The sequence below is a fragment of the Athene noctua genome, chromosome 29 (assembly GCF_965140245.1).
Source record: "Athene noctua chromosome 29, bAthNoc1.hap1.1, whole genome shotgun sequence".
Classification (NCBI taxonomy): domain Eukaryota; kingdom Metazoa; phylum Chordata; class Aves; order Strigiformes; family Strigidae; genus Athene; species Athene noctua.
Window position 1 is genome coordinate 1,473,412 of NC_134065.1, and position 25,292 is coordinate 1,498,703.

The window sequence follows — 25,292 nt, forward strand, 5'->3', positions numbered from 1 at the left end:
TCAGGAACTGAGTGTTGTGCAAAAGTTGAAATTATTTTTCTCTGTAAGATAGGGCACGATGAAATGCCTGAGTAAGCAGTTCTTAGCTCTCCTTTAACCAGCTAAGGTGAAATTCCTCTCCACTGAGAAGGCACAGAAGTGTATCTCTGAATAGCTGTCTTTTTCCCCCACATTAAACAAGAAATTTTACAGTAAAAAGGTGATTTTGAATGCTTTTCTAATTTCTGTAGGAATTTTGTGCTAAAACACCATGTATTTTTGGTACGAAACTGGGAAAAAATTCGACAAAAACAAGAGGAAGTGAAGCACGTCAGTGACAACATCCACACCACATCGCTCTACAACCGCTGGAATGGGATCTGCCGGGATGACGGCAACATTAAATCTGGTGAGGCCAACACGGGTTCCTCAGGTTGCTCCTTTGAGAACCTGTATGACATGCCCGTGAAGAGTTTACATAAGCTCTGTGAATAAATCAAATGTAGTTACTATAAGATCCTTATACCTTTTGTAATACATACAGGGAATGCTATGCAGATAAAAATACCTATATATGTGTGTATGTATGCCCTTATCTTTACCTAGCAGGGTAAGATAGAAGCTCTTTCACTGTTTCGGTGTATTTTTTGCATTATGGGACCCTGCAGTTTCCTCTGAAACACTTACTGCTATTTTTTTAAGCATAAGAATTTTGTACCGTATAAACCATTTGTCTGGTTGCTGGATTTGTTTGTGCTCCCCCAACAGCCCCCATGTCTCTCAAGTCTTGGTAGAAGTTGCCATGGCTCACAGTTCATCAAGAGTGGTTTATCAAAGGAGGAGGATGATACTTAACATTTTCCATGATTGGACCCTTACACAGAAGGGCTGTTTTCTGCTTTCTGTATCCCTAGACCAGAAACAGTTGCACTGACTTTGAAAATTGTCATTTATCCTCATAATTCTATGGATTTCAGGCCTTCAGAGAACAAAGCTTTTTGGCATGCAGTCAGTTACGGGAATGGGACAAAATATGACTATCAGAAAAAATGTGTTAATCCTGCTCCAGAAATAGCACTCTATTCGTAGGACCATAATCTTCACAGCCATGCAGGATTTGGTCCCCACTGTCAAGTACATGAGAGGTTGGGAAGTGAGTATTCTGGGTGAATTCAATGACATGCTGCATTTGTTCCAGCAAAATAAAATACTTTGATAACCAGCTTAACCATTTAGATGAGCTATAAGCAGTGAGAGCCGATTTGGGAAAATGAATCTGAAGCCTTTTACTGTTACAGTAGCTTAGAAAACATGTTAATTTTAATAATTGGTGGTGGAATTGCTGGATAGGAAAAGATGATCTTTATTTATTTTATTTAGAGATAATTCTTTTTTGCCCTCTTTCAGATGTCTTCATGACCCAGTTTTCAGCCCTTCAGACCTCCCGCTCTGTGAGAACACGACGCTTGGCTGCAGCTGAAGAGAATATTGAAGTTGCTCGTGCTGCCCGCCTAGCACAGATCTTCAAGGAAATATGTGATAGCATCATATCCTATAAAGGTGAAGGTGACTCTCCTAAAAAAAAACCTCCATGGAGACTTTTTCAGCCTCTAGAACAATGGACTCTCTGAATAGAAAATACTAGGGGAAAAAAATAATTTATTTCAGAACATTAAATAACCTTCTTGGGGGGGGATGTTTTGGGGTTTTTTTCCTCTGTCTCCTGCTACCAGTAATCACTTTGCTTTATCCTCAACCCGTTCTTCTGCCACCAGAATCTGCAGATGTTGCTATCCTTTTAAATTGATTTTTCAGTAGTTCAGCAAAATGGTACAATTGACAGAATTGCAAGGAAACTATCTTCCATTTTGCTACGTGTAGTGTGATTACAGCAACCAACTTCTAGAAGTGCAAAAGCATTTCAATTCCCTGTGCCTTGGATAGTAGAAGAGCCTTTTTTAGAATCAGGTTGTTATTTACTTGTCTTTTTAAGTTTCACTCAAGTAAATGTTGCTAAACTGCACGTTCCTGTTACAGATTCCTCCAGGCAGGCTCTTGCAGCTCCCCTCCTGAACCTACCCCCAAAGAAAAAGTAAGGATTTGCTTCTCAGAGCAACCCATAGTTTTCTATAATGGATTTGCACAGCTTTGACTTGCTAGCAAAAATGACATTGTGCATACATTCCCGTTTTAGAAATGCAGACTATTATGAAAAGATCTCTGACCCATTGGACCTTGCCACAATTGAGAAACAGATCTTGACGGGCTATTATAAAACCGTGGAAGCTTTTGATGGGGACATGCTGAAGGTCTTCCGGAACGCAGAGGTGAGGCTCTCCCTTAAAGCTATTGCATAAACAGTGGGGATATACCCTCATTTAATGCTCTCACTGACTTACAGTAATAAAAGAAGAAAAATACTTTAGAGAAAGAGAACTTGTGATAATCCATTTCTGATGAACGGACGTTGATAGCAATTCATGTGCTTCAGCTTACTCTTAGTGCTTTTTGGTTGCATTAGGTCAGACAAATAGAAGATCAAGAGCATGCATGAATAGCTAACCTAAAGAAATTGCAGTACCTTTGGAAGAGGTACCTTGTTCTTCTGTGTCATATGTAAAATACATGGATCTGGTGCTCAAAATAAGGAAGTAGATGGACAGGTGAATACTATATTTGTGGATGGAGCCTTAGTGAAGACACCTTTAAGGGTGCATGCGGATAGGAGGAATGCATCAAAAGCATGGAACCTGGGAAAAAAATCTTTTTGTTTCTTTTATTCAGAAATATTATGGCAGAAAATCTCCAACTGGGCGTGATGTATGCCGACTACGGAAAGCATACTATAACGCTCGCCATGAGGCATCTGCCCAAATTGACGAAATTGTGGGAGAAACAGCAAGTGAAGCTGACAGCAGCGAGACATCGGTCTGTGAAAAAGAAAATGGACATGAGAAGGACGAAGACGTGATCCGTTGCATTTGTGGCCTTTACAAAGATGAAGGACTCATGATCCAGTGTGAAAAGTGCATGGTGAGGCCGGGGGGGACACAAAGTGGAGCCTGATGCTCTTTTTCTGTTCTCCATAACCAGTGGAACTTTTACCAGCAGTTTCCATGCAGCGAGTAGCCCTAATTACCTCTTCAGACTTTCATTTCCTTTCCAAAAGAATTGAGAGATTCTGTTTTCACAGAGGAAATGCCACTTGCATTTCTGTGTGGAGGACCTAGCACTTTTCTGAAACTGCCAGCAACTCCTGTCTTTAGGCGAGCAGAAATAATTTCCACAATTTGAGGCTTGAACACAAACAGTTGCATGGAGATCTTGTCTGTCTTCTGATATAGTGTGAAATAGTTCAAAGAAAATCTTGAATTTCCTTTAGGAAGCTTGTTTTCTTGCTTTCCTTAATAGGGGAATGCAATTTGTAAATAAAATCTGTCACAGGAATTTCTAACTGGGATGCATCTTTTTCTAGGTCTGGCAGCACTGTGACTGCATGGGTGTGAATTCTGATGTTGAACACTACTTGTGTGAGCAGTGTGAGCCTCGCTCTGTGAACAGGGTAAAAAAAAAAGTTTCTTCATTACTATGTTATGAACTAAAGCAATTCTTGCATTTATATTTATCAAGATTGGCAAGACCAGTGTGGCATTCTCACTTTATAGTGTAACTTCCTTGGTTTAGGTTTAATCACATTGAGTGTCAGTTCTTCCCTGTCCATTCTGCATATTTCCAAAAGGAGATCAGCCCCATGTTTGTGCTGATGATGGTGAACATCTCAGAATTTCCTTCCTTTTTTCTTTTCTCACCCAGGAGGTTCCCATGATTCCTCGTCCCCATTATGCCCAGCCTGGCTGTGTTTATTATATATGCTTGTTACGGGATGATCTGCTGCTGCGCCAAGGTATGTGCTAACTCTGCTGGCTGCTGTCATTTCCATCAGATAAGAGTGTACAGAGATTTCTTACATCACCCCGTTTGAAATGTTTTTATCTTTTTACAAGTAGAAAGCTGAGCTCTTCGCTATTGTGGGAGTGACACATAGTAAGAGTTCTCACAGCCTGGTTGATGAAGAAACATTAATTACCTTTAGCACAGATAGGGCTCTCCTCCTGGCAGAGAGGGAAGATGCTGAGCCAATTTATGGTCGTTAACCTTTAGAAGTAAAGGCAAAGAAGGCTATTAGGCCTTTAGTGTTGTGGTGTAGAGTGGTAATTAAAGCATCCAACTTACTGCTTGTTTGTTCCCTAAGTGTATCTTTCTGGACATTTCTTCAAAGCTCTGAGTGTTTCAGAGGCACATTCAGTTCGCTGATTTTTCTTTTTTTTTATTAATTTATTTCATCCTACAGATACATACAAGGTTAGAAAGAAGCCTATATAATTATTAAGAGAACTGCTCTTGAATGAGTAAAACCAGTTGATATGTTTGCTAGAAGGGTATGGGAGAGTCTTCGGGAAAGTGGAGAATTAAAAAAAAAAAAAAAAAAAGGGACAAAGAACAGTATATTTTTTATCCCCCTCTGCAGTATTCTAGAATTTGAACTCATTCTTCCTTTTTCATTGTTCCGCTGCATTGTCTACCCTGTCTGGAGTGCAACCATTTGGTTTTCTCATTTCTTTTTTTTTTTTTCTGGGTTCCTTGCTGGAGAGTAACTCACTTTTTAGAGTTCTATTAGTACTTGCTTTTGTGTTTTCTGTTAAAATGGATTATGTTTTAGCTGGGTTTTATGGCATTTTCCAGTCATTCGTAGCATTAAGGTAATTTTTGTCATGACACATTATATTTCACTGATATACCTCTAATCTGATCTTGGTGACTTTAATTAGAGAAATGTTAGTCTTTATGTGGCTAAAGTCTGTGTACCATCAGCAGAGGACAAAGGAGACCAAACTGCCACAGGTGTGTAACCAGAAGGTGCTAGAAGGGGATACACAGCCACGGTAGAAAAAGGGGAAATCTGTAGATTCATTGCCTGGTCTCAAGTTCTCCACCAAAAGTTCTGAGGCACGACACCTGTCCATAGAAGTTGTGATGCAGGCACACAGGCATATACAGTAGAAGAAACAGGTTTTTTACTCCCTCTGGTTTCTAAAAGGTCGTGTAGTTTACACATTTCAAGGCAAAAGAGACCATAGTGACCTTCAGCCCCACTGTCACTATGTGCATAGACTGTTACATTTTTCCTGTGTGTTGTCAATTAGAAAGAGGCTGATCTCGTAATAACGGCTGAAAGTGCTTTTGAGACCACTGCCTGCCTTTGGCAGCTTGTCCTCCCTCACTGCTGGGGAGTTGTATCTGTACGTTGAATTGGTTTGTCTTCCAGTTCTAAGCTTGAGAACTCATGTTTTTGAGGAACAAGGCTGAAAAGCTTCCAGCTGTGTGAGTGCACACACTTTACTGTGATTAAATCCCTCTAAATGAGGGTGCTTCAGTCTCTGGTTAGAGGACTTGGGTTTTAATTTCTTGACAATTCTACTTGAGGTTGTTGAGTTATATACTACAGACATGGTTCCTCTGCAGAAATTACCTAACACGTAAAACGAGGAGATTATGCAAACAGATCTGATCAGTTGGTCCATCGCATCCTGCAGCGTGAGCAAGGAGTTCTACCTCCCATGTGAGGTGATAAACAGCAGTCAAAATGGATCTTGGAAAACCCACATAGCCAGAAACTGTCACATGGCATTATCTCCGATGCACCAGCAATAGCAGCCGCGTTTCTTCCTTGAAAACACAGAACTAGAAACTCCCTTTTGGAGGCAGAGGAGTAGCTATTTCAGCAGTTAGTAACGTCTGGATAAACTTGAATTGAAATCAAGCTTCCTGATCCTTAGGGCAAGAGACTATACGTGTAGATTTCTTTCTGAATACTCCTTTTTCACTCAGGTACAATATGTACTTGAATTGCTTTATTCTCACTGAAGAGGTAGGGAAGAAGAATTGAAAGCAGCTAATTTAAAATAACAGCCAAAAATAGGTGGTTGTATTTACATTCTGCTTGAGGCCAGCAGCTGCTCTCAGCATGTACCTTCCTTTTTTTCTCCACAAGTCTTTTAAAGAAATTAGGGAAGTGGATTCCTTAAAAGTAATCCGTAACTTAGTAAAATGAAGATACTATCCCAGCTTTAGTTCAGATAGTAAGAAGACCTAATACAGTGGATGAGTGCAGACTAATCACCAGCAAATACATGCTGAACTCTTGAAGAGCTTGCACTCTGCTAGCTGATATGCAAGCCTATGTCATTCTGTCTTCAGTCCATTTTTCACTTAAGCTAGACTAAAACTGTCTCTCCTTCCTACAGCTACAGCTTCTGTTTGTTTAATAGGGGTCCTGGTATACCAGAAAGTTGAAAACCTGACTTCATGGTTGTAGGCAAATGTCAGTGCCCATATGGGCCATGTCATTTCTGTTTTAAATCCGAGGATTTTTTTTTTAATAGTGCAGTGTGTTGTACTCTACTGTTACAGTGACAGGTGACAACATAACCCCTTAAAGTGATTTTGTATATGAGGAGCCCTTGGGAGCATCTTTTAAACTTACACAAGATTGATAAACAATACTGTATTTATGAAAATATAATTACACATCCTTCACTTTAATCCTAAATTTGGTTATAAGCTAAGGGAGAACAGAACTGAGGTGTTCATGAACCTGGAGCCATATCATACTTGGTGCTTCCCTGGCACTTTTTACTAAGCTGTGGAAGTAACTGAGACCTGCTAATTGAGTAACAGTAATGTACATGGAAGGAAAACAGATATAACTGCACATACACAAAAATAAGTAGGTACTTAGGGGAAAAAAAATCCTGGAGTCATTGCAATTTAATGGAAAAGTAAGAGAAATGTTCAACATGAGTCAAAAAGGCAAACTGAGTATTAGAAATGACTACGAACAAAATAGAAAAAGTCGTTGTGCCATTCCATAATCTTACGGTGTGTCTGTCTCTTGCATGCTGTGCACTGTTCCTGTCGCCCCATCTCCAAAAGGGTATCTTACTGCTCGTAAAAACGAGCGTGATGACAAGGATAATCAGATAATCAAGGATAATAAGATAAGAAACATCTTTGCTGTGAACAAAGTCTGTGCTGATGATTTGAAGGGTGATGTGATAAAGGTCTGTGAAATCATGAGTGGCACAGGAGAGTGCAGCGATGTAGAAATTAGGGAACAAACACTGAAATTAGCATGCAACACATTTAAACAATAGGAAGTGTTTTTTTACAAAAAAATAACTAAACTGTGGAAAGTACTGCAATGGGAAGTTGGAGAGGTCAGGAGTATAAATGGTTCCAAAAAGATCAGGCAAATTCTTGGATTAATCCCTGCCTATTTATGTGCAGTGGTCCAGCTACAGACTTTAGCTCTAAAAGTCCGTAAAACAGAGATTAAAGGAAGCCTGGAGGGGATACCATGGGAAGGCTTTTCCTGTGCGTGCCTTACTCTTACGCTTTTTCCTCCTAAGCATCTGTTACTGCCCACTTTTCTAGCTAGAATACTATACCTATAGAATACTATACCTTTGTTCTTAGCCAGGGTAGTTTTTCTTTAAGTTTTTATGACTTGGGACCTCCCAGGTTTTTGCTCATTGTGAGATAAATAACAGAAAAGTTGGAACTGATTTTGAAATACAACATACTAAATCCAACAATATTTTCAGTAAAAATTCTGAGTTTCTCAAATGTTCTCCTGCTGAGACTCTTCAGGTTCTTTGTGAACTTTATTGATTAAAGCTTTTTCCTTAAAGGAGAAAGGCTTTTTGAGTGGAGCGGTGTATTGTCACCCTATCAAACAATAACCATTGTCACAAAGAAAGGTGCAGTATACAAGAACGGCAGTCAGGTCCTGGGGGGCAGGGAGGAAGGACTTTTCATGCTGTTTCACAGATGGAGCAGAGAAATTAAAGAGTTCGTTTCCTCTTGGGGTGAAATGAATAAATAAAAGTTTACAGACCCGTTTAGGGGTTGCACTTGAGAAAGGCTTTTTTAGTTGTCAGGAATGTCAGTTTGTTCAGCCCTTTTTGAGTTCTGTTTACCTTTCCTGAACTATGCATCTTGAGTTCTGCTGGAATAATCAAAGGCTTGGGGACTTCTCGGTCAACGATTTATTTTCTTAATAAAAATCTTCTCTCTAAGTATTTTCTCCCTTAAAGATTTAAACATTGCAGCTATCACTAATTTCTACACATTTTCCTAATCAAAACTTACATCATCATTTATCTTGATTCATTACATGTTTATGTTTTCAGTCTGGACATACAATTCAAGTTATGTTTAGCTCTTCCTATAAAGCTTTTGTGAAGATGATTGAGGTAACCCTTCCTCCTTCTGCGGGTTCTGCGTTGGTTTTGCATCACTTTACAATTCAACATTAGGTAGCTCTGTCATGTTACTTTTAATGCAACCATTTACTCCTCTATTTTTGGTGTGCTGGACTCATGAAAAGTTCTTTACAGGTGTGTATTTTGTGCCTATTGCCAGGTGACTGTGTTTACCTGATGAGAGACAGCCGTAGAACTCCAGATGGACACCCTGTCCGGCAGTCCTACCGACTGCTGTCCCACATCAACAGGGAGAAACTCGATATTTTCCGCATTGAAAAACTCTGGAAAAACGAGAAGTATGTTCAAGGCATCTTTTAAATTTGAGACATTCCATATACCTACCTGTCAAAACACAGTAATTTTGTGGAAGTCTTGTTGTAGCTTAAATATGCAGGACTGAGCATGGTTTAATTACAAAGGCTTGATGATTTTCCACTTGTCTCTGCTTGTGCTCCCCAACTGCAAAGGAAAAACATGTAATGTTGGAGGTTTAAGCAAGGGATAAGAGATAAAAGTTGATGATGCACTTTCCTCACTGTTGGAATAGGCTGAGAATACACACTGACAGCTGAATTGGCTCAGCTAACGATCACTGACCTGCTAAATGCACGTGCCCCAATGATAGCAGCACAGTAATTCTGCTGCGTTCGTACAAATCACACTGGGAGTATTTCCACTTCCTGAAGGGGATAAAGTTGAACGTGTAATATTCATGTGACTTCGCTTTTCATCACAGTCATTGCAAAAGTGCAAGATAGATAATTCAAAATTAAGTGGAGGGCATTAAGTAAAGTTGTATCACGGGCTTATAGAAATAGTTGTGGTTTTTTTTTTTCCTTCTGTTTCTCTCTTTCTCTTACCTTTACACCTTCAAACAGAGAGGAGCGGTTTGCATTTGGTCATCATTATTTCCGTCCACATGAAACACATCATTCCCCTTCTCGAAAGTTTTATCACAATGAGCTCTTCCGGGTGCCATTGTATGAAATTATCCCCTTAGAGGCTGTGGTGGGAACGTGCTGTGTTCTTGACCTATACACCTACTGCAAAGGTAAGGAAACCTAATGGGATGAGTAATTAAATATAACACACCTTTCCATTAATTTGGGAAGTAAATAGGGTACTGCTGGAAAAAGGCCATAGCCAGTGTTTACAGAGTATCAGAGCTGAGGAGGCACTATTGCTTTAGCACTGGGACAGTGATTTCGGTTTTAGGAGGGCCAATACTAAAGAGATCAGCAGCAGGGTGGGATTGTGCTGGGCAGGGAAAAGAACGTGGTGGCAGCTGATAGTAGTTTTTGCAAAAGTCTGGGTACCATTTTATTATACAGGTTTTCCTCTTAAATTAAAGTAGCGGTGTGTCCACTACTATGAGTCCAAACCAAGGAGAGCAGACAAGCATGCCTGGCAGCCCCTACTTCTCACTGCGTGTGGCTTGTTCTTGTGTACCATGTGTTTCCTCTGGAATCCGAGTAACATTTTTTTCCTATGTGCTTTGTTTTGAAACTGCAGGGAGGCCAAAAGGCGTGAAGGAGCAGGATGTATATATTTGTGATTACCGCCTCGATAAATCAGCTCATCTCTTCTACAAGATCCACCGGAATCGTTATCCTGTCTGCACCAAGCCCTATGCCTTTGACCACTTCCCCAAGAAACTCACACCCAAGAGAGACTTTTCAGTAAGTGTTTCTTCTCTTAGCTTCCTTACTTTTTACTAGAAGACTGGACATATTTTTGGAAAGCCCCTGGCGCTCTGTTTTTTGAATGAAACTTGGTAAACTGAAGGAAGCTGACATATAAGCAAACACAGTCTGGATGAAAAGCTGGCTAGAAAGAAAGCTTGGAAAGAAAAATCTGCTGCAGACAAAGAATTTGCAGTTCAAAAGCAAACAGATGTGGAACGAATGGTGATGTCTAGAGATAGTGGTTGGTTTCTGACCAAAATCTAGATGCTAATTTCATTTAAGCCACTCCTGAGTGAAGGAAATCTTAAAACTCACTTTTCAGTCACAGTTCTACAACTGTGTAAAGTAATTGTGTGTGTTTTAGAGAGTCGCACAAACTATAGACTAATGTGAGTTTATTAAGACACAGAGTGATTACACTGAAGGAAAGAAAACCTGACACATACAGGCTAACAAACCCACTTAAAAAATGGTTTTCAGCAGTACCTTTGAATAGTGATTCCCAGTACAGAAGAGCAGTATTTTCCTATTTCCATTTCCCTGCTCTATCAAATGACATATTGCTTACTTAGAGGTAATTATCACTGAAAATGGCTGTCAAAAAAACATCCAGCAGACAAATAGGCAGCAAAATCATGAAGTCGTTTCCCTTAACATCCTCCATCTGAATATCTCTTCATTTCACTCATTTTGCCCAATTCCATGGAAGTAGCAACTCCTCATTGTGCACGTCCTCCTGCACAGCACCACTTTGTCTCTGAGCACGGGGGTATCAGATCTGGCAAATCTTCTGCAAGTAAGCACTTTCCTTCCTGGAAGCAGTGAGTTTTTTATAGTGAGTGTAGAGATGGTTCCAAACTTCTGCTGTGCAGAAAGCAAAGATGATTTTTATCATGATGATCTGTGGCTTGAAATTTATTTAGAAGATACCAAGAATAAGATAATAAGTCTGGCTCTTGATTTATCCTTGTTACATGATTATGCCTTCTCCTTTGAATTCATCTGATCTGTGAGATGTGCCAGCTGTGCACTGGCATTTCCAAAGGGTCAGATTGATGAGTCTCTTGTATTGATACTTCCAGAATATTTAGTTGTCCAGGACTTTCTTCCACTGTGAGTTTTATTTGGTATTAAACATAATCTTTACTGTTGTTATAGCCTCATTATGTACCAGACAACTACAAGAGGAACGGAGGCAGGTGAGTCTTACCTCCCAGATTGTTTGTTGAGAAGAGATGAGATAATCCTGTTTGTCAAGGGTCCATTCTTTTTCCTATCCACTTCCCCTGGGTGCTATGGAAATAATAAGTTTCAATTATTTAAAGCAATCCTCTAAACTTTCAAAGAGATAAAAAGGAACAAGTGGGAATGGATAGAAAATAGAAGCAGCCTTAGTGTTCCTTAATAATGTATGTAAGGAAGAATGCAGAAGCCATTTTGAAAGTTAGCAAAAGCAGCTGAATGTGGGAGCTGGCAGAGCCCTACAAGAGCATCCAGCCTTCCTGCACGAAGGGGGGTCAGATCCCTGGACAGGCTGTCCCTGTTCACATTGTGGGAGGAGCCAGGGCCAATGCACTCTCAGTTATGTTAAGAGACTAAAAACACCCATCAGGAGCCACGACTATTGCAGAAAAACATCAGTATGTGCTGAGCTCAGCTGTTTTGGAAGATAAAAACCTTTACAAATCAAAATTAAAAAAGCAATTTGTTTTTAAAAGACTGCATGTGACATGATGCAAATCAGGTTATAGGAACGTAGCCTCCCGTAGAGAGTAACTGGCGGGTTTCAGTGCGTGCATTAAGTCAAATGTCTGAGATTCCAGAAAGCCCCCTACTTAATGAGAAGTCCCTGACTCACTAGTAATTGGTCTTTCAGGTGAGTGTCTGAAAAATTGTGGTATTTGAACCCTTCTTTTCCTGCTAGATCATCCTGGAAAACAGATCGCTCAAAACCACAGATTAAAGACTTAAACCAAGAAGATGATTCTCTTCCACTTATTGAGGATGTATTAGGAAATCAAGATCAAACTTCAAGTGAGATGCCTAGCCTAGAGGAGCCAGAAAAAGAGGCAGTCTCTAGTGAGACCTGTGAAACTGATAAAAAGGTGGAAGAAAGCAGTTCTGACACAAGGCAGCTGTGCACTCCAGAGGAAAGGCGGCATATTCAGAGAGAGAGGCTTAATCAAATCCTGCTAAACCTCTTAGAGAAAATCCCAGGGAAAAATGGTGAGATTTTATGCTATGATTACACAACAGCATTTCTTCTACAGGTTCGTTTTCGGTTTGCTGCAGTGTTGACAAAATAAATGTTTTTGTGTGAATTTATTGCTAGTGGACATTATTAATAATTAATTTTCTTTGCAGTGATGTTTTCTTTTGCAACAGTAGCAATTTTAACTAAATCGGAATGAAATTTCTTACAACTGACACTGTTTTGTATAATATTTTTAGTAATCGCAAATCTGTCTGAAGACAAATTCCACCCCCCATCATTCTGTGTCTACCACAGACATGCAAAGAAAGACTGAAGAGAATTTGTAAAGTCTCTTTTGACCTTTAATGAGCTTTCCATTGGTTTCTGAGTAACTTCTGTGGGTATTATCTAAGCTGTACAATAAGGGTGCAGCAGTTGCACGGGTTATGTCTCTGTTTTTAATTTAAAGCCTAGGATGGGCTTTGTCCAGTCACTTTCATGTTCTCGGACTTAATGCAAAATAATCATGGACTCATGGAATAATTCAGGGTGAAAGGGTCTTCGGGGCTCATCAGGTCCAAACGCGACCCAAAGCAGGGCTGACTTCAAACTTGAACCGGGTTGCTCAGCGCCTTGTCCAGTGGAGTTTTAAATATCACTGTGGATGGAAACATCCCTGAAAGAACTGTGAATAGGGAAATAGAAAAAACCGTTACTCGTATCAACCATCTTTTACCAAAAGCCTGTGGTCTCTTGCAGCTATTGATGTCACTTACTTGCTGGAGGAAGGATCAGGAAGAAAACTGAGGCGGCGCACGCTCACCATCCCGGAGAGCAGCTTCAGGAAGTGATGCCACGAGAGGAAGCTGTGGTCTGGAGTCTGCTACAAGGTCTGCTGAGGACTGAGGGCAGGAGCCCAACTTCCTCTGCACCAGCAAAGGAAAAGAGGGCAGCAGAAAACTGACAAATATACAAACAGTTAGCACTTAGATGTCTGGGTTGGCAGGTTGCCCTGCCCTGCTCTGCAGTGCTCTTATGGTGTGTGTGTTGTTGGGCGTGCCTTGTATTGATGTTAGGTACTGAGAAAAACCTCGTGGTTATTGTTCAGGATGGTCAAATTTAATTTATTTTTGCTTGATACTCCCACTCAGAGGAAAAAAAAAAAAATTAAAAAAATTAAAAATTGGGGAGGTAAGAAGGATAAGGACTGACTTACTCTGATGAGAATATTCCCCATGTTCACCAATTAACCTGTGATTGTACAAGATACTGTTGGCACCACCATGGCCCATGCCAGTGAATGAAATCCAGATGGGAGGGTGAAGGCCCAGTGGCTTAAAATTAAAGGCTGCCCTAAAGTTGTGGCTTCCGATTTGCACAAGTTCCAAGAAGAGAGAAACGTACCCAAACGTGCGAAAGGTTCACCGTGGAACGGCCAGTGCACACACGTACCTTTGGTCTGTGACAAGGAGAAACTTCCAAAGTCACCTTGGAGCAAAGCAGGAGTTGGCTGGTTGAGGCACTTGTTCTGCGTCGGGAAGGGGGCGGGGTGTGATTTTTTTTTTTTCACTTTTTTCTGCAGAGAAATTTTATAAAGCAAGTCAAATCCTGACAACACCATTGCTGTTGGTTTTTTTGATAAGCTGTGGTTCTTGTGTGTCTAGTGTGTTGTGCAAATTAAAATCTGTTAAAAGAAAAAGAGAAAAAAAAAAAAAAAAAAGGAAACTTCACTACATGAACCGTCAAGCAGTATTCAGAGCGAGTATTTGTTGTGAACTGTAGAATATATCAACTGCTAACACTATTCTTGTGTTCTGGTTGTACAGCTTAAAATGTCCGTCTCTTAAATTAAGAGACAGTGTATCTGGCACCGCCCTCCCTCTCTGCCCTGCCCAGAAGTGTTCCCCTCCTCCCGAGAGCAGCAGCCGAGGCCCTCAGCTCTCACTGCATGGACCCGCGAGAGCCACGAGCCCGGGCCCCCCCACGCTGCCCCCGCCGGCCCCCAGAGCCCCCCCGGTGGCTGTGGCAGAGGGAGGGGGTGGCCGCCGTACGCTGCCCCTTTACAATGGCTTTGCTTTTTTGTCTTTCAGACGTACATATGCATATACAGTCCTGTTTTAGATGTTCTTATAAGAAAACCAGTTTTTAATGTGCCAAGTTGTATATATCTGCTGCGTGGATGTAAAGCAATACAGTAGTTACATGTTCCTTTTTAATGGACCAAGCTTGTCCTAATGTACATTCTTGTTATTATTATAATTATTTTACTCTTAGTGGAACATGACTCATTCCATTAACTTTTATGTGTTGATTTAAAAAGAAAAAAAAAAAAAGAAAGGAAAAAACCCTTTGAGAAAAAATATTTTATTAAAAAAAAAAAAGAAATAAGAAAATAGTTTGGAATATTTTCTTACTGTAGAGAAGCACTGTACAGTACCAGGAACCCTGAGTATAAAATACTCGTGCGTGTAGTAGGAATATCGCATGTCCAAAATCTTGAGTTGTCTCATTTAGTTTAAAACAGAAATCATTGTCTCAAATGGTGTTAAACACTAAAAAGTTTTTAAAAAATAAAGTGCGTACAGAAGCGAGACACTAGCTCTGTCATTTTATCTTTCTTTTGTTGAAAGACTAAACAAAATGTTTTTTAGACAATCAAATGTTAGGTAAGTGCAAAGAATTGTTTTTCTTACTGGTGTAGAAATTAATGACTTTTTTTATTTTTCGGTTATTTTATAATAATGAGAAGACCAGTGTGTCACCAGGATCGCTGTTTTAAGACCAGGAAGCACTACATTATTGCAAATAGATATGAACTCTTAGTCTGCATGGGTGTAGGCTGTGTGATTGCTGAAAATAAATGCTGCTAATATATTTCCTTTTTACAAAGCATATCTAAATAGATCATTGTTTTGATGTTAATCTTTGTAAATTATGTATTACCAATTTTAACATTGGATGTAATTGCATAAAAAGCCTGCATCTCAATCCTGAGAGAGTCTAGTATTAAATGGAAAAATCTTTTCCTATTGATGACTTGTGGGGTTTTCTTTGACATGTCTTTGATTTTCTTTTCTTGCCTCTTTGTCTCAACCGCTCCTGTCGTGTTCTGACTCTCTTACAGCCACGTTTCCAGGGGGGCTTGCCCCATCTCTTTTGGGTGATGGCGTTTTGTGAGGATTTAATTTGATGCTGATGGGTCTCCTGGTCAGACCATGGCAGGAGGGATGCTGGCAGCGTGCGTGCAGAGAGAGGAGCAGCAGCACAAACGAGCCCTGTTTGGTAGTTGGAGGGTGTGTACCCGTGATCATATATGATGGCAGGTTGGTACGTGAAACATTAAATCTACAAATTTAGTGACTATTCCCAGAATATCATCCCCGGGGACCTGGCGCTGTCCCCTCCCACGCCTGCCCAGAGAGCAGGTGGGTTCTGTGGCCGCGGGGGGTGCGTGTCCTGGGGCAGAGCAACTTCCCCCGCCGGTGCTGGAGCAGCGTGGGCTCAGGCTGTCACTGCCCCTGACTGTCCCCACTGCCAGAAAGTGGAGCTGTTGGGGGCTGTCAGCCCGCCCCGGGCTCACGGCGGGACCCTGAGGAGCACAGACATTGAGAACTTGGTGTCCTCAGCCTTGCTGAGGCTTCATCAACCTCCCGCTCCCTCCAGTACCCGCAGCCAAGGTTGGCACTGGTGAGACACAGGCCTTGCCAATCTTCTAGGTTTTAAACTTCCTCTGGTTCAAAAGTGGTTTCTGGGAATAAATTTGGTAACTATTTGTATTAGTCACTTGGGAATGAAACAGCTTCTTGATGATCCCCTTTAATTTAACTTCATGTTTCCTTTTTCCATTTCCTACCCTGAATCTCTGTGGTCATTAAAATGCCATGCTTGACCCATACACTTGTCTTCCTTTTAAAGTAGAGTCACCAAGCCAAGGATTGTAGTGGTTTATTTATTTTTTTTAAAGTTGAAAATGTACCTGGATTCAACTCCTGCTGGTTTGACCCCATTTCAGAGTGCAGAGGCAGCTGTGGAATTCAATCAAACCTACTTAAGGCAAGCCAAATAACATTCCAATTAAGATATTATATCCCTTGTCTGAGAGCAAAAATTCCAGAGAGAAAATGGAAATGAGAACAGAATAAAAAGAGCTGCTTTATCCTCCAAGTATGGCCTGTTGAAGCATGGTCTCCTTTGCCACTGAAACAGTCAAAGTTAGAAGGATGAAATATTCTTGGCCCACAGGAGAGAGCACTGGCCCAAAAGTTGTCCCTAAAACAAGCTGCTCGTGCCTTGTGGCCCTTTGTGGGACCCTGCACTATGTCCGTGTCTTTTTTTTTTTTTTTTTACTGGGGAACCCAGTACAAAATATCAAGTGTGGTATGAAATCACAAACCCTGAGAAAAACTTGAAAAAAAATACAAGCCATCCACCCCCTACTGCAATCCTGTGACTCGGTAAAGAGATTAATTTAAATAATTAACTAAACAAAGCTATGTGTACCTTTACCCGTGCTGTGCAGCTTCCCTCTCGCGGGGGTGGTCACCAGCTGCCCGGTGTGATGGGCCTTTCCCAGGGCTGTTCCTGGCTCTGGGTGGCTGCAGCCGCCTCTTCCTACACGGTGTCGGAGGCCGGGTCACACCGCCTTACTGGGCTCTGGCTGCTCCCTGGTGTTGCTGCTCTGGGCACCAGCACGCCCCGGCACACGCTGGCTTCTCACACAAGAGATTTCCCAGACTCATCTGGGCTGGAAAAGCCCCTGAAGCTCCTCCAGCCCGACCCTGAACCTCCCCCTGACCGTTCCCAACTCCCCCAGATCCCTCAGCGCTGGCTCAGCCCGACTCTTCAACCCCCCCAGGGATCCCGGGGACTCCCCCCTGCCCTGGGCAGCCCATTCCAACGCCCAACAGCCCCTTCTGCACAGAAATCCTTCCTCAGAGCCAGCCTGACCCTGCCCTGGGCAGCTTGAGGCCATTCCCTCGGGGCCTGGCGCTGGGGCCTTGGCTCCAGAGACTCACCCCCCCTCTCTGCCCCCTCCTGGCAGGGAGTTGCAGAGGGCCAGGAGGTCTCCCCTCAGCCTCCTCTTCTCCAGACTGAACCCCCCCAGTTCCCCCAGCCGCTCCCCAGCAGACCTGTGCTCCAGACCCTGCCCCAGCTCCGTTGCCCTTCTCTGGCCACGCTCGAGTCATTCAATGGCCTTTTTGGGGTGAGGGGCCCAAAACTGCACCCAGGAATCGAGGGGCGGCCTCGCCAGTGCCGAGCCCAGGGCTCAGATCCCTCCCCTGTCCCTGCTGGCCCCACTGCTGCTGATAGATTTACCCAGCCCCAGCCCAGGCCCCCCAGGCAGGGGAACACATGGCCGTTTCCAGCCCCCATGATCCATTCACACAATCAGACACAAGTCACAACCTTTATTTCCAACTTTTTCCCCTTGGAATAAGCTCGTTCCCGTGGTTACAACTATTTACAGAGTGCTGGGACTGTGCAGCAGCAGCTGGGGCTGGCCTGGGCCCCCGGCCCCGGGGCAGAGCAGGGCACGTGTTGGTGGCAGCGGTGGCAGGACACGATGGCACAGAGACGACACAGGAGCGAGTAGGGCGCGGGGCCAGGGGCCTTCCCTCCCCTGGCACAGGCGTGGGCAGCAGCTGAGGAAACACGAGCCAGAGCAGTTCCCAAAGGGCAGCCACGGTGAAACGCCAGCAGGGCTGCGGGGACAGGCGCAGCGGTGGCTCACGGGGTGCACCCACGGTAGACGGTAACGTCACGCGAGGGAGCAGCAGCAACGGCACCGGGGCAGGGGCCCCTGCAGAGCTGCCACCCCCGAAGGTGGTGAAGCCGTGGCAGGAGCCCAGCCTTGTCCTTCCCGGGGGGCAGCACCTGCTTCAGCAAGCTCAGCTGCTTCCTCAGGTCTCCTCCCGCCTCCTCACAAAATTAGGGACGTGTAACCAACAGGAACTAGGCCAGTGCTGTTTCCATGGCAGCAGCGGATCCAGTCTTCATCCACGGTGGAGAGCAGCTGCAGGATGTCCCCTTTTTGGAAGCTCAGGTGACCGTCAGCAGTGCCCAGGTGGTCACACAGCGCCCGAACTGCCCTGCACAACAAACACCATCGGGGTTCACCCCCCGGACCCCGGGTACCACCCAGAGAGGCTCCCACGGGGCTCGGGAGAGGTTCTGAAGCTCACGTGCGGAGCCAGCCACCCCCCTCCTCAGGCAGACACCGTCTGAGGACGGATGTCACTGAGAAGCCACATGACAAAACCCTGCTGCAGAACTGACCCTGGGGCAGCAGCAGAGCGGGAGCAGCTCTTGTGCAGAAGTGGTGGGGAGATTTAGGTGAGGGCCAGGAGCAGGCTGGGGAGAAGGGAGGTGGCCAAACGGGGCGTGGGGTGGCCACTCGCCCGTCGCACTCGCTTGGCCAGACACTGCACGAGCACAGAGAGACCACGGCAGCTCCTCTGACCCGCCACAGTTTGGTCAGAGCTGACACGTGGTGGCTCCAAACGAGCTGCTGTGATTCCAGAAAACCCACAGGAGAGAAAATGTTCAAAATTCCTCCAAAAAATGTCTGCAAAAAACAACTGACCCCAGCTGAGCAGACACACAGGTTCACCCAAAGCTCAGCAGGAGACGGGGGAATCCCTGGGGCAGGGATGGGACAGTCAAGGTCCAAGTTAGCAACAAGGATTGGTGGAAGCCCCTCCCTAGGAACGCTTGTAGGATACCCAAGCCATGTCTGAAAACAGCCCCTGCTTCTCCTCTCCCCGAGAAAAATCCACCACCAGGTCTCCAGCGCCCAGCACCGCGGTACCCTGCGTCACCTGTGGCTCTGGGGAGAGGCCGACACGTTCCTCTCGGGTTCCGGCACACGCGTCTTCTCGGACGCCAGCCCCTTCACCACCGCGGCCAGGACGCGCGCGCTGGGGGACAGCCAGCTGGAAGGTCTCCTGCCACAAAGCAAAGGAAGCCACAAGCTCGTCTGGGAAGCCTCTTCCCACCCATCCTGCTCAGACTATTCTGGTGATCCAGGAGCTGGCGAGAGCCCTATCAAGCCCCACCGAGCCTCCACCCTGAGCTCCTGCTGCTCTAAAGGACGGATGCGGTGCAATGGCAGCAGCACTGCTAGTCCTGGGAGCACAGAACCTGGATAATGGGCTGTACAGGACACCCCGTGAGCCCCTCGGTGTGCCTGGGGGAAAAAACCCTTCCTGCCCCGGCTGGGCCTTACCTGGACTTGGCTGAGGTGGTGTCAGGATTGGGAGGGAAGCTCCTGGCAGAGGGGCTGGTGGCTCCAAAGAGCCGGCCCAGCCAGCTGCCCTTGTCAGGACCAGGAGGACCACCCGCCTCTGGGTCAGAAGGTGCTGCCCGATCCCCATTCGCACGAGGCTCTGGGGAAACGGGCAGGAGTTTCTCTCCAGCAATGGGATCATTGGTGGGTGCTCCAGCTCCAGCAGACAGGACGAGGTCTTCAGGGGAAGAGGTTCCAGAGGTGTCAGCGCTGCTAGTGGCCTTTGGACTGGGGAGTTCGGGGACACCTTTGGTCTGAAGAAGCTGCAGCTCCGTGCCTCTAGGCTCATTCATGGATGTCTGAGATCGAGCAGCCAGCCCGGGGCTGGACTCCCCCGCAGCCGTCCGCAGCTTTGTCCACCAGATGAAGGGGACCTTTTCCTTGCTAGGAGCAGCATAAATCCTGGAGGCCTGGCTCAGCTGGCCCCACCAGCCACTGAGGCCAGCCCCGGCATCCCGAGGGCCTGCCTCAGACCTGGGGGTCTCCGGGGAGCCATCAGCTCCCAGGAAAGCCCGACTGAGCTGGTCGCCCCACCGCAGCACGTGCTGGAGGGTCTGCTGCAGGGCGACCCCCACCTGGGGAGCAGGGACCAGCCCACGCGCAGCAGCTTGGGCCTGGGACCTTGTGCTGCCCTCAGCACTGGCTGCCCGCCCCAGCGCATCGGGGGGCATCTCCTCTTCCAGGCTGGTCCCTCCAGCGCCGCTTTGGCCCCCCCGAGCAGGCTGCACAGCCCCCTGAGCCTGAGCAGAGTGACGGGCAGGAGACAGGGGTGACTCCAGCCGACGGGACAAAGGTCTTACGTCCATGGAGAGGTGGTGGTGTTCAAAGAGCAGGTCAAGGTGGAACGTCAGCACCGAGAGGGGCTGGATGAGCAGCAGCAGTTCATCGGCGAGGTGAGGAAAAGGGCCTTGGCTCAGGGCAAAGAAGGCCGTGGGTGAGTACAGCACAGAGATGACACCTACAAGACACGGACAGTGCTGAACGGATGCAAAATGCCCTGCCCTTGCCCACCCCCCACAACCCAGGGCAGCCGGTCTGTCCCAGCAGGTCACACAACCTTCTGCTGTGTTAAAGATGCACCATGGAAAACGACTGTGGGTGGAACGGGTATGGGATTATCACCCTGGCAAGTAGGAAAGGACGTGGGAGGGGAGCTTCTGGGCACTGTGTCCTTACCTGGGCTCTTCTGCAGCTGAGAGATCCACAGCTCCAGCTGCTTAATGCTAAACAAGACAAAGGGAACCCAAGTTAAAGCTCTTGGGGCTCTGTTCCAACCTGCCATCACAGCCAGGACAGCCTGGGCCAGCTGGGCCAATACTCACTTCAAAAGGCCGAGGATAAAGGCGTGAAACTTCTGTCTGGTGCTGCTGAGAGGGGCCAGCCCGGCCACGTGCCAGCACAGGGAGTGGAGCGAGCGGGTGTTGGGGCCTGTGGAAACACAGCACAGAGTCACGGCTCTGGGCACACGTCCCCCCTGCCTGGGCACCTTAAGGTGCCAACAGCTCCATGTTCCTCACACCAACCTGTCTTCACGGAGGCTTCCACCACGCTCCAGGGGGAATTTTTCCTCTGGCCTGTGATAACATCCTTCTGGAAGGGCTTCAGCCCGTCCTCCACCAGGGCGTAGAGCGCAGGGCAGAGGGTGTGCAGCAGCAGGTAACCCACATCAGGGCTGAGCCGGCTGTCCCCCAGCTGGGCCTGCAGCAGGGGGGCACGAGGAGGGGAGAGGGAGAGGAAAGGCAGCACCTAACCCCGAGTCTGCAAGGCAGGATGGTGGGATCCTGCCCTTGGAGCTCCCAAAGCCCCTCCTGCCCTCCCCTGCCCTCCCCAGCCCGGCCGGAGCCTCAGCCCAGAGCCTCACCTTCTGCACCAGGTTCCGCGCGGCGCTGAAGTGGGCGATGATCTTATCGACGGCGGCGCTGACGGCGATCAGCAGGGCTGGCGGGCAACAGAAAGGAACGGAAAGGTCAAAGGCAGGTGCCAACCCCACCGCCGCCACCTCAGCCCCTCGGCAGCATCGCACCGGCGAGGATCAGCCCCGGCCAGCGAGGCCGGGAGGAGCCGGGGGGCCCCGGGAAGGCCCGAGGTCACGGAGCATCCCAGGCTGTGCCGTGGGAACCTGCGGCCCTCGGGTGCGGGGATGAAGGAGCCGCCGTTCCCCAGGGGACAAGGCCAGGACGGGGACGCGGGCAGGAGCCCCTCGAGGGGTTCGCAAGATGCCGGGGGCGGCCCCACCCCCGTCCGCCGGCTCGACAGCACCATCTGCCGAGAGGCGGCAGGGCCGGGCCCCGCAGCAGGCAGCCCTGCCCGCCCCTGCCCCTGCCCCTGCCGCCAGCGCCCCGCGGCCCTCCCCAGGCCCTGGCGGTCTGCACCCCCCGGCGCCGCGCTCAGCGCGGGCAGAACGGCCCCGGCGGAGGCTCCGGAGGGGAAACCCCCCGGTTCAGCGCCGTTACCTTTCTTCTGCTCCCCCCGGGGGCGCCGGGCTCCCTCCGTGCTGCCCCCGGCTGCGCCCGGGGCGGGTCCCGCGGCGGGCGGCGAGGGCCTGGCTGCAGAGAGGGAGGGGGGCGGCGGCGTCAGGCGCAGCCCGCGGGGCCTCGCCCGGGGCCGCCCGGGCGCTGCCGCCGCCGCCGGGGGCCCGGCCCGCGCTGAGGCCCGGAGCCCGCCCCGCTCCGCCCCGCTCACCGCCGGCAGCGCCGGGGCCGGGCCCGCCCGGGCCGCGCTCGCCCATGGAGCCGGAGGCCGCGGCGGGGGCGAAGGGCCGGGGCGGAGCGGGGGGGCCGGGCCCCGCGGCGGGCAAGGACGGGGAAGAGGAAGGGCCCGGAGGGAGCCCGTGGGCGGCGGCGGGGCGGGGTGAGGAGCCGCCGCCGCCTCGGCGGGGCCAGCCCGGCCCCAGGCACCCGGGAAGGGCCGCGGCAGCCGCCGGGGCAGCCAGGACGCGGCCCCCCGGCACCTCCCGGGCCGCGTGTCCCACCCGGCACAGCCGGGGCGGGGGGCAGCGGCGGCCCCGCCCGGCCCAGAGCCCTCGAGGGGCGCAGGAGCCGTTCGCCCCGGCTAGCCGGGAGCCGGTCAGCTCGCCCTGCAGCCACCTCCGCAGCCGGCCCCGCCATGTCCCGCAGCCCCAGACATGGCGGCCGCGCCGGCAGCTCCTCCCTGCCCTGCCCGGGCCCCCGGCGGGTGACAGCCCCGCACCCGGGCCGGAGGGAACCCCGGCTCTTACCCTCCTTGCAGGCCTCGTCTCGTCTCTCCACCGTCCCTGGCACCCAGAGGTCCCCGCCAGCTCCCCCGAGCCTCCGACCCGGGGCATCCTCACCGCGGCCGGAGCCCAGCCCCTTCTCTCCTGGAAAGCAGCTCCGCGGGGGCAGCCCCCCCTCCTCCGCGTCCCCCGGCTGCCCCTCGGCGATGGGCTGCAGCCCCGGGCGGGGTCTCCTCCTCTTCAGCTGGTGGCTGTCAGCAGGTGCCAGCAACTGCCCCCCCAGGGGCGCGGGGGGCACCCAGCCTGAGCCCTCGCTGCCGACGGCCGCCTCAAGGGCTGCAGAGGGGTGCTGAGCTGCCGCCGGCTCTGCCCGCTCGCCCGCCGGCTGGCCCTTGGGCTTGCTGGAGGCACTGCGGTACCGCAGCTCCTTGAACGTTGTCACCTCTCTCTGCCGGGAGCCGGGGGGTCTCGGTGGCCAGTCGGGCTGCAGCTGGGGCCGGGCCGGCTCCTGGCCCGTGGTGCCGGAGAGGAGCTCGCTGGGGGGTGGCAGCTCCGTGTCAGGGGAGAATACGATCAGCCAGTCGCTCCGGTCAGCCCTGGCCTGGGCGAGAGCGGGCCCAGCCGCGTTCCTCTTCCTCTTCTGGGCAAGCTCGTGGAAGGAGGTGATGGTCTTCTTGCCCACATCTCTGCAGAGGTCACCCGAGCCGAGCTCCAGCTCCGCCGTCCGTGCGGGCAGGGGCAGCTGCTCTGCTCTGTGCCCGCTGAGAACCTGGAGCCGTCGCCGGGGCCGGGGGGGAACGGGCGGGGGGAGGCTGCCAGCCCGGGGCCGTGGCTCCGGAGCTCTGCTCAGACCAGGATCCCACCGGCCCGGCACGGGCGGTGCTGGAGGCTCAGTGTCACCGTCGGGGAGGGGGTTGCAGTTGGGGTCTAGGTCAGCGCAGATGCTGGTGGTCTCCTGCGCTGCCATGCTGGGAGGGGGCTCATCACTCTGGGAGTCAAGCGAGTGGCCACTGCAGAGGCTGTCCGGGCTCTCTCCGGCCACGGTGTCTGGTCTCTGGGGCACCGGGGGGTTGAGGTTGGCATCTCTTCCATCACACGTCCTACCCTGGTCAGCCAGCAGCTTGCCATCGTGGGTGTCTTCTGCGGGACTGATGTTGGGCTGATTTTCAGGGGACTGGGACTCTTCTCTGGAGAACCCCTTGCAGTACACGGAGACTGGGGAGTCATCCAAGCTGAAATCCGAGCAGCTACTGACAGAGGAGGAGGAGGAGGTGGAGGAAGCCAGATCACAAGGGGGATCACAGGGGGAAGCCACCTTCTCCCCATCATGCAGGCAGGAGAAATCCTCTTGAGCTGCCTGGTTCTGGAGACCCAACGTCACCAGCTGCTGAGTGTGGGACTCGCAACACTGGCATTTCAAGGAGGGGTTGTTGGAATTGGCATCCACTTGCTCACAGTTCTCTGGGCAGTCGCTGCAGCTGGTCTGCTCTCCCCCACCCATGGAGCCAGAGGTCTCTTGCAGCTCTGGGTGCCGGGAGAGGTGCAGCCCCAGGGAGATGTGCTGCAGATGGATGTGGTTGAGGTTGCACAACAGGCCTTTCTTTGGAGCCAGCATGATGCTGCCTCACTGGTACTGCCAGGGCTCCTCAGAGAGCCCCAGAGCTCCTCTCTTCAGACCATCCAGCTCCCTGCAAACATCAAACACCCTTTCAATCCGCAGGGGAGAAGAGAGCAGCACAAACCCGGAGAGGAACGGTCGGGGCGAGAGGGATGGCAGTGACCTTGCGGCAGGCACCGAGCGGGGAAGGGGCAGCTGCCGGGGACCAGCGCGAGGGCCTGGGGGTTCAGAGAGGGGAACACGCCCGGCAGAAGGGGGGCTGCCCCACAGCTCCCCACTGAGCTCAGGCGTGCCCAGCCAGGCTGGGGCTGCAGCCGGTGGCTGGTGGCCAAGGAGCCGGCAGCTGATCCCCGGAGCACGACCTGAGCGTGGTCCAGGGAAGCTGAGGCCGGGCCAGGCGGCTGCAGCGGCGGGGTTGGGTTCCCTCTGCCCCGTCTCCAAAGCCAGGATCGTCTCGGAGATGCCGTCAAGGAGAAAACGCCCTTGAAACCTCGGCCGGGGAGGTCCTGGCCCAGGGACGGTGGCACGGCCGGCACGCTGCGCCCGGGGCACGGCCAGCCCGGGGCACGGGCAGCCCGGGGCACAGGCGAGGAGACGCCCGGCCCTGGCCCGGCCTCAAAACCCGCCGCAGACCTGGCAGCCGGCAGCGGCCGGGCCCCGGCAGCCGCTGCAACCTGCCGCATCGCCCGGCCCTCGCCCCGCCGAGGGGAGAGCACCGGCCCCGGGCCCCTGCGGCGGCCTCGGGCCGGGGCCGGGCAGCCAGAGCCCGGGCGGGCGGCGCTGACCCGGCCCCGAGCGGCCACCGGCCCCGGGGCTGGCGGAGCCGCGGCCCCGCGGCGGGAGCGGGGGTGCAGCCGCCCCTTCCCCGCAGCCAGCGGAGCCCCCACCCGCCCCGGAGCCCCCCGCCCGGCCCCAGCCCCGCTCACCTCGTCGCGCTGCGGCGGCGAATGCGGCTGGCGGGAGGGAGGAGCCCCGGGCCCGCCCCCGCCCCGCCCGGGAGCCGCCCCGGGC

The 25,292-nt window shown here is 50.0% G+C and overlaps 2 protein-coding genes across 5 annotated transcripts in view; one reads left to right on the forward strand and one right to left on the reverse strand.

The window, feature by feature from the left end:
- The window catches only part of ASH1L (ASH1 like histone lysine methyltransferase), a 63,891-nt gene extending 48,677 nt beyond the window's left edge, over positions 1-15,214 (forward strand). For both annotated transcript variants that reach the window (XM_074929287.1, XM_074929288.1), the window contains exons 16-28: positions 231-388; positions 1,387-1,539; positions 2,017-2,071; positions 2,174-2,306; positions 2,764-3,012; positions 3,455-3,541; positions 3,793-3,883; positions 8,464-8,602; positions 9,185-9,357; positions 9,819-9,985; positions 11,150-11,190; positions 11,916-12,217; positions 12,945-15,214. In XM_074929287.1, the coding sequence (XP_074785388.1) occupies positions 231-388; positions 1,387-1,539; positions 2,017-2,071; positions 2,174-2,306; positions 2,764-3,012; positions 3,455-3,541; positions 3,793-3,883; positions 8,464-8,602; positions 9,185-9,357; positions 9,819-9,985; positions 11,150-11,190; positions 11,916-12,217; positions 12,945-13,036 (1,840 nt within the window). In that variant the 3' untranslated portion in view covers positions 13,037-15,214. The remainder of the gene's footprint in view (positions 1-230; positions 389-1,386; positions 1,540-2,016; positions 2,072-2,173; positions 2,307-2,763; positions 3,013-3,454; positions 3,542-3,792; positions 3,884-8,463; positions 8,603-9,184; positions 9,358-9,818; positions 9,986-11,149; positions 11,191-11,915; positions 12,218-12,944) is intronic.
- A 2,364-nt stretch (positions 15,215-17,578) lies between these two features.
- Positions 17,579-25,281, reverse strand: RUSC1 (RUN and SH3 domain containing 1). 3 transcript variants are annotated; one of them, XM_074929151.1, is made up of 11 exons: positions 25,208-25,281; positions 22,688-24,351; positions 21,924-22,016; positions 21,332-21,408; positions 20,994-21,168; positions 20,793-20,898; positions 20,647-20,693; positions 19,411-20,428; positions 19,004-19,129; positions 18,060-18,274; positions 17,579-17,887 (listed from the first exon to the last, which is right to left on the reverse strand). In XM_074929151.1, the coding sequence occupies exons 2-10, from the start codon at positions 24,276-24,278 to the stop codon at positions 18,106-18,108; spliced, it is 3,402 nt and encodes a 1,133-aa protein (XP_074785252.1). In that variant the 5' UTR covers positions 24,279-24,351; positions 25,208-25,281; the 3' UTR covers positions 17,579-17,887; positions 18,060-18,105. The 3 variants fall into 3 exon arrangements, with proteins under 3 accessions (XP_074785252.1, XP_074785251.1, XP_074785253.1); XM_074929150.1 differs by having other exon boundaries at positions 17,579-18,274; XM_074929152.1 differs by lacking the exon at positions 21,924-22,016 and having other exon boundaries at positions 17,579-18,274.
- Positions 25,282-25,292: the final 11 nt, after the last annotated feature.